Raw genomic sequence first — 7,752 nt, forward strand, 5'->3', positions numbered from 1 at the left:
GTAGGAGGTCGATATTGTTTTACTTAGCCTTGAGGAGTTGGAAGTGAAGGTGGAGGTGGAGGAGGAGGGGGAGGTGGAGATGGAGGAGAAGGTGGGGGAGGAGAATGTGTGGGAAGAGGAGTAGAAGGTGGGGGAGGAGTAGAAGGTGGGGGAGGAGGAGGAGGAAAATGTGGGTGAGGAGGTGGAGGAGGAGGAGTAGAAGGTGGGGGAGGAGGTAGAGGAGGAGGAGGAGTAGAAGGTGGGGGAAGAGAAGGAGGAGAATGTGGGTGAGGAGGTGGAGGAGGAGAATGTGGGTGAGGAGGAGGAGTAGAAGGTGGGGGAGGAGGTAGAGGAGGAGGAGGAGGAGGAGGAGTAGAAGGTGGGGGAGGAGGTAGAGGAGGAGGAGGAGGAGGAGGAGTAGAAGGTGGGGGAGGAGGTAGAGGAGGAGGAGGAGGAGGAGTAAAAGGTGGGGGAGGAGGTAAAGGCAGATGAGGTAGAGGAGCAGGTGGAGGGGGAGGTGGGGGAGGATGAGAGGAGGAGGTGCAGGAGGGGGGGATCAGATGAGGAGGAGGAAGGGGAGGAGGAGGAGAATGACTGAGCTAGAGTACAACTGGAGCACTGTCGGAGCGCCTCACAGTACAGCCCAGTGGAGCGCCTCACAGTACAGCACAGTGGAGCGCCTCACAGTACAGCCCAGTGGAGCGCCTCACAGTACAGCACAGTGGAGCGCCTCACAGTACAGCCCAGTGGAGCGCCTCACAGTACAGCACAGTGGAGCGCCTCACAGTACAGCACAGTGGAGCGTCTCACAGTGGAGCGCCTCACAGTACAGCCCAGTGGAGCGCCTCACAGTACAGCACAGTGGAGCGCCTCACAGTACAGCCCAGTGGAGCGCCTCACAGTACAGCACAGTGGAGTGCCTCACAGTACAGCCCAGTGGAGTGCCTCACAGTACAGCCCAGTGGAGTGCCTCACAGTACAGCCCAGTGGAGTGCCTCACAGTACAGCACAGTGGAGCGCCTCACAGTACAGCACAGTGGAGCGCCTCACAGTACAGCACAGTGGAGCGCCTCACAGCACCTCACAGCTCCTCACAGTACAGCACAGTGGAGCGCCTCACAGCTCCTCACAGTACAGCCCAGTGGAGCGCCTCACAGCTCCTCACAGTACAGCCCAGTGGAGAACCTCACAGTACAGCCCAGTGGAGCGCCTCACAGTACAGCCCAGTGGAGCGTCTCACAGTACAGCCCAGTGGAGAGAGAGAGGGAGAGAGAGAGAGAGAGAGAGAGAGAGAGAGAGAGAGAGAGAGGACAATCACTGACTGTGAATCAGTGGGAGACTGCTTACAACCTCCCTCTTCTCTCCCTTCTCCTCCTCCTCTTCTCCCACTTCTGTTTCTACTCCTCCTCCTCTTCTCTCGTTCCTAACTTCACATTTGTAAGAGCTCCGATCCACTCATCTGACAATGGGAGGCTTGTGAGGCACTCCACTGGGCTTGTGAGGCACTCCACTGGGCTTGTGAGGCACTCCACTGGGCTTGTGAGCGTAGAGGAGAGCAACGTCACAGCAGACATGATACATCCGCATCTGCTCTGGTCTAAAAATATGCACCACAGGGCACAACTGAGGCTTGTGGATGGGCTGTGTGATGGGCTGTGTGATGGGCTGAGTGATGGGCTGTGTGATGCTGCTAGAGGCCTGGCCCACAATATAAACTTCTGATGTATTACAGTATACATACTCTGGAGGTGCTGACACAGCTGTATAGAGGTGTTTAACTATACTACAGAGGAGAATGAAGCGACAGTATCAGGTGTTGTGCTTTGTGCTCCCTCGGTGTGTGTTTGCAAAATCAGTTGGCGTACACTCTTAGAAAAAAAGGGTTCCAAAATGGTTCTTCAGCTGTCCCCATAGGAGAACCCCTTTGGGTTCCATGTAGAACCCTCTGTGGAAAGGGTTCTACCTGGAGACAAAAAAATGTTATTCAAGGGTTCTCCTATGGGGACAGCCAAATAACCCTTTTAGATTCTAGATATAACTTTTTTTTCTTAGAGTGTAGGTACCGATTTAACGTCTATAAGTTCAGTCTGCCTGTTTGATGAAATGCTAACACTTGGCAGGAGTGAGACAGAATAATGTTAATGTTTGTTCTATTGTGCGACAGGACAGATCTTTTTCAATAACTTTCTGTTTGTATCATTTCAACTTTTGTTCCACCCCAGCGGAGGAAGTCATGCATATCAGACAATAATCCATGTCAAATCACTGGATATGCTCAGTTTGTTCCCTTTGTCATGGTGCTCTGCTACCTCCCTACAGAAGAGGCTCAGCCTCTACCACTACTCAGGTCACTGTGTGTGTTTCAATCAGATATCATTGATGCACCAACTCGCCAATAGCCAAGTTGGTGTTTTTCTACATAACTTCAATGGACTTTATTTCCCTGTTTTGTTTGTTTCAAAGTAACACATGAACACCATCATCTCATAGTTTTGATTCTCAGACTTTGATATAGGATCTGGATCTCCAGCAACCCACAACATTGTGTTTAGGGATATGGTTGAGCAGGCGGTTGGGTTGTAGGACCTGGAGGTAAATGGTTGAGCAGGCGGTTGGGTTGTAGGACCTGGAGGTAAATGGTTGAGCAGGCGGTTGGGTTGTAGGACCTGGAGGTATTTGATTGAGCAGGCGGTTGGGTTGTAGGACCTGGAGGTAAATGGTTGAGCAGACGGTTGGGTTGTAGGACCTGGAGGTAAATGGTTGAGCAGGCGGTTGGGTTGTAGGACCTGGAGGTATTTGATTGAGCAGGCGGTTGGGTTGTAGGACCTGGAGGTAAATGGTTGAGCAGACGGTTGGGTTGTAGGACCTGGAGGTAAATGGTTGAGCAGGCGGTTGGGTTGTAGGACCTGGAGGTAAATGGTTGAGCAGGCGGTTGGGTTGTAGGACCTGGAGGTAAATGGTTGAGCAGGCGGTTGGGTTGTAGGACCTGGAGGTAAATGGTTGAGCAGGCGGTTGGGTTGTAGGACCTGGAGGTATTTGATTGAGCAGGCGGTTGGGTTGTAGGACCTGGAGGTAAATGGTTGAGCAGATGGTTGGGTTGTAGGACCTGGAGGTAAATGGTTGAGCAGGCGGTTGGGTTGTAGGACCTGGAGGTAAATGGTTGAGCAGGCGGTTGGGTTGTAGGACCTGGAGGTAAATGGTTGAGCAGGCGGTTGGGTTGTAGGACCTGGAGGTAAATGGTTGAGCAGGCGGTTGGGTTGTAGGACCTGGAGGTAAAATGGTTGAGCAGGCGGTTGGGTTGTAGGACCTGGAGGTAAATGGTTGAGCAGGCGGTTGAGTTGTAGGACCTGGAGGTAAATGGTTGAGCAGGCGGTTGGGTTGTAGGACCTGGAGGTAAATGGTTGAGCAGGCGGTTGGGTTGTAGGACCTGGAGGTAAATGGTTGAGCAGACGGTTGGGTTGTAGGACCTGGAGGTAAATGGTTGAGCAGGCGGTTGGGTTGTAGGACCTGGAGGTAAATGGTTGAGCAGGTGGTTGGGTTGTAGGACCTGGAGGTAAATGGTTGAGCAGGCGGTTGGGTTGTAGGACCTGGAGGTAAATGGTTGAGCAGGCGGTTGGGTTGTAGGACCTGGAGGTAAATGGTTGAGCAGGTGGTTGGGTTGTAGGACCTGGAGGTAAATGGTTGAGCAGGCGGTTGGGTTGTAGGACCTGGAGGTAAATGGTTGAGCAGGCGGTTGGGTTGTAGGACCTGGAGGTAAATGGTTGAGCAGGCGGTTGGGTTGTAGGACCTGGAGGTAAATGGTTGAGCAGGCAGTTGGGTTGTAGGACCTGGAGGTAAATGGTTGAGCAGGCAGTTGGGTTGTAGGACCTGGAGGTAAATGGTTGAGCAGGCGGTTGGGTTGTAGGACCTGGAGGTAAAGGGTGAAGCCAGAGCCAGTGGAGTTAGAAGGTGAAGAGGCTTGAGCTCAGTGGGCTAACACAGTCGTCTTCTCTCCCTGTGTGTTTAGTGACGTGGTGGAGCAGCAGGCTGGAGGCCTATCAGACCTGGAGATCATCTCCCAGCCAGACCCAGTGGAGGAGCATGGTGTGCAGGAGATGAACCCTTCCTGCATGACTCCTGTCCAGCTGGTCAGCTTCGGCTACAGGGACCTTCCTCTGGCCCACCTGGATCTCTCCCTGGCCGGATCACAGCTCCTCTCTAACCTGGATGAGGACGACAACAGGGAAGGGTGAGGCAATACAACTGTATTCATCCATTGAAAGGCACTGACGCGTTCTGACTGTACAGTAGGTAGCTATTGATTACACCAATAGGTCCGAACCTCAATAGGGAAGGGTAAGACGCTGTGGCTTTATTTACAGACTTCAGCCATTACACAAACAGGTCCAAACCTTGCACGCATCTACAACGGTTCATAAGGGTTTGCAAAGATCTTGGGACCTGGCAGACTTTTCTATTAATGACTTTCCACACCTTGGAAATGATCAATTCCCAGTTATCCTCAGAAACGACCTGCTTCTGGTTTGAGAATGTGAGACGAAATGATGTAATTGAATATGGTGTCATGTATAATTATGCAGTACATCAAGCATTTAACAGAGTGAAGGCTGGGAAGGAGGGCAGGAACACACCGCCATGTACCGTGTCAGTTATGCTAATGGTACATTGGCCAACACAGAGGGACAAGTATGGATGATGTTCAATCTCATGATACATTGGTCCTGTTTAACTCACAGCCAGGACTGTAGCTACAACACAGGGGATGTCCGTCCGTGATAAACAGATTCAGAATTGCTATTTGGTCTACATATATTTCCTATGCAGGTCTAAACGCATCCCCTGAATGTACTGTGCTCCTCCAAGACCTATATGGCAACATCCATAGATGACCTTACTTGTGACACTGCCAGTTTCTACCCTTAACCAGAATTGTAAGGTTGATGTGTGATGGATGAGGTCCCAGGCTATTTTAGCTGCCCTGCACGTCTGTTACTGTATGGTCTTAACAGATTGTCTCTTTCATTATACAGTACAAACACGCTCCCTGTATTGCCGTATTGCAATGGCATCCTGTCCAGTAATAGTGACTCAGACCTGGTTCTTCCCGTGAGTCCAGATAAACAACACCATATGCTTTAGCTTTACGATCCAGCATCCCAAACAGACACATACCTTCCCTTCCAAGCACTCCGTTTGACACCAGATCAGGTCTCACTCCACTAGGCTCAGTGTTCGCCAGCTATCAGCCGTTGCCCCTTAAACAGATGGATCCTACAGACACACAGTCAACAGTGGGCAGTGCAATGCTGACACTAACACATTACTGTTGTTGTCTCATCATGATGCTGTGAGCTCACAGGCTACGTCTCTCGTTTGCCCCATTTTCATGTCAAAAGTGCAACACACAGTAGCTAGCTACTCCCTGTCCCTGCTGCACAACAGAGAATGCCATGCCTATGTCACACTGTGTTTGTAGTTCTGCTTGTTGTGAAATCTGCTGGCTGTGTATGGGCCCAAACACAGGAATTGTCCATCATTGGTTTGAAGGTGATTTGATCTGTATGTTACCACAGCAGTACTTCTTCAACTACATTACTGTTAGGGTCACTATTTCATATCCAAGTCATTAGTGCAAAATGGCTGCTTGTAAAAATCCTGTCAGTGGGAGTAGTAAAAGTTATCATGCTCTACATTACATTTAATGAAATCCCATTTCCCATATAGAGCCATTATTGCATGGAACTCACTTCCATCTCATATTGCTCACATGAACAGCAAACCTGGTTTTAAAAAACAGATAAAGCAACACCTCCTCTCCCCTATTTGACCTAGATAGTTTGTATGTATGTATTGATATGTAGGCTACGTGTGCCTCTTATGTATGTAGTTCTGTCCTTGAGCTGTTCTTGTGTATTAATGTTCTGTATTATGTCATGTTCCATGTTTTGTGTGGACCCCAGGAAGACGGGGATCCTAGTAAAAAACAACAACATTTAAATCCACGAGGCACGAACTTGTTCTATCTGGAGTACACCTTAAATGGAACACCAATCATCATTATCAGGCCTGCGTTTGGTCCCTCCTCCCCTGGGTCACTCCATTAGGATTCAGCATCAGAGGTGGCACTGGCTCCATAGTAAAGTACTCAAGGGTGAATCCCTGTTAAAGAAGGCTATTAGCCAGGTGATGGGAAGGTGTCAGTCAAACCTGTGTCCTCTAGGCCTGGGGGCAACATGGGTCAATTTCAATTGTATTTCCTTGATTCCTTGTGTCCTCTCACCTCTTTCGCAAAACTCATTGGAGGAGAAGGTCTGAGGTGAGGTACCTGCACTTGAGATTCACCCAATATTATTCTGTGGGTTTCAGCAGTGTTAGCTGCTGAATGCTTACGCACGTGCTTCTGTCTGCTTATTACCGTATCGATCAGCCCTCCTTGGACAACAGCAGCAAACCTCATTCCTCTTAGTGACCTTTAGTAACACTATTTAACTACTGTAGCAAGACAGCCATAATATTGTATCATGTTTACAATTTGATTTGTGGTCTATGATGGTCACTCTCTAGCCTTTGAGTGTCTCTAGCATTTGAGTTTAGGAAGAACCCTTTTGGTTCCAGGAAGAACCCTTTTGGTCCAGGTAGAGCCCTTTTGGTTCAGGATTGACTGCTGTGGGAACAAGACAACATTCTAAAGAGAGAGATATAAAGGAAATGGGAGGGAAATGTTCCTGCTTTATTGCCGTAGCTGCTGAATGATGAAGTGAAGTTGGGAGGCATCAATAGCAGCAGTACAGGGAGGAGGTGGAAATCCACCAGGCCCATCAAATTCATAATGTATCTCAGAGAGGAATGTGTCCTGGGGTCCTCTGACTCTCTACAGACAAGTGGATTGCCTTCCCTGTCTGCATTAGGTGGCTCATCTGCTCTTAGAGAGAGAGGGTGTAGGGAGGGAGGGGGGTGTAGGGAGGGAGGGAGGGGGGGTGTAGGGAGGGAGGGAGGGGGTGTAGGGAGGAAGGGTTGTAGGGAGGGAGGGGTGTAGGGAGGGAGGGAGAAGAGAGAGAGAGAGAACACTGTAACACTGAATACTGTAACACGTACGGGAGTGTGTACTCTGAAATGAGAATCTCACAACAACAAAATGTAGTTATTTCATCAAGAAAAGGATGGTTCATTGAATGAGAGACAGTGGACAGTCATACTGAGTAGAACCTCTCTGATTTCAGTCAGCATGTATCATTCTCTGTATGATAACTGTCCTAAATTTAGCAAAGGAAACGTTTATTGAAAATGTGAACATCGCATCTCCAAGAGGTCAATTAGAACCATGTCTCTTATAACTTTACTCTGTGAATAATGTGCAGGGCTTGATCGGGTACCAAACTTGACTTTGCTATCGTGTTCATTGCTGACTTCATGGGTACAGTGACCGTATGCAGCTAGTGTTTGATCCACAGAGGCTGTATTTTATCACTGTGCTGCAGCAAGAGGCTGGGTGTAGTTCAGTAGCAACATCTAGTGGGGCTGAAGTGGTGGAGATTAATCAAGAGAAAGGCTCTCATGTCAACCTGCTGTGTGTGTGTGTGTGTGTGTGTGTGTGTGTGTGTGTGTGTGTGTGTGTGTGTGTGTGTGTGTGTGTGTGTGCGTGTGTGCGTGTGTGCGTGTGTGCGTGTGTGCGTGCGTGCGTGCGTGCGTGCGTGCGTGCGTGCGTGTGTCAATGGGCCTGGTCAAAGTACTGCACTACATAGGGACTTAGGGTGCCATTTGGGATTCAATGTT

The 7,752-nt window shown here is 49.5% G+C and overlaps 1 protein-coding gene across 1 annotated transcript in view; it reads left to right on the forward strand.

Annotated features, from left to right (window-relative positions):
• Nucleotides 1-569: 569 nt before the first annotated feature.
• LOC115117596 (transmembrane protein 266-like) overlaps nucleotides 570-7,752 on the forward strand; it is an 82,233-nt gene continuing 75,050 nt past the window's right edge. Inside the window, exons 1-2 of the mRNA XM_065012579.1 lie at nucleotides 570-1,195; nucleotides 3,986-4,207. Of these exons, the coding sequence (XP_064868651.1) occupies nucleotides 570-1,195; nucleotides 3,986-4,207 (848 nt within the window). The remainder of the gene's footprint in view (nucleotides 1,196-3,985; nucleotides 4,208-7,752) is intronic.

Source organism: Oncorhynchus nerka, linkage group LG28 (genome assembly GCF_034236695.1).
Source record: "Oncorhynchus nerka isolate Pitt River linkage group LG28, Oner_Uvic_2.0, whole genome shotgun sequence".
NCBI lineage: Eukaryota > Metazoa > Chordata > Actinopteri > Salmoniformes > Salmonidae > Oncorhynchus > Oncorhynchus nerka.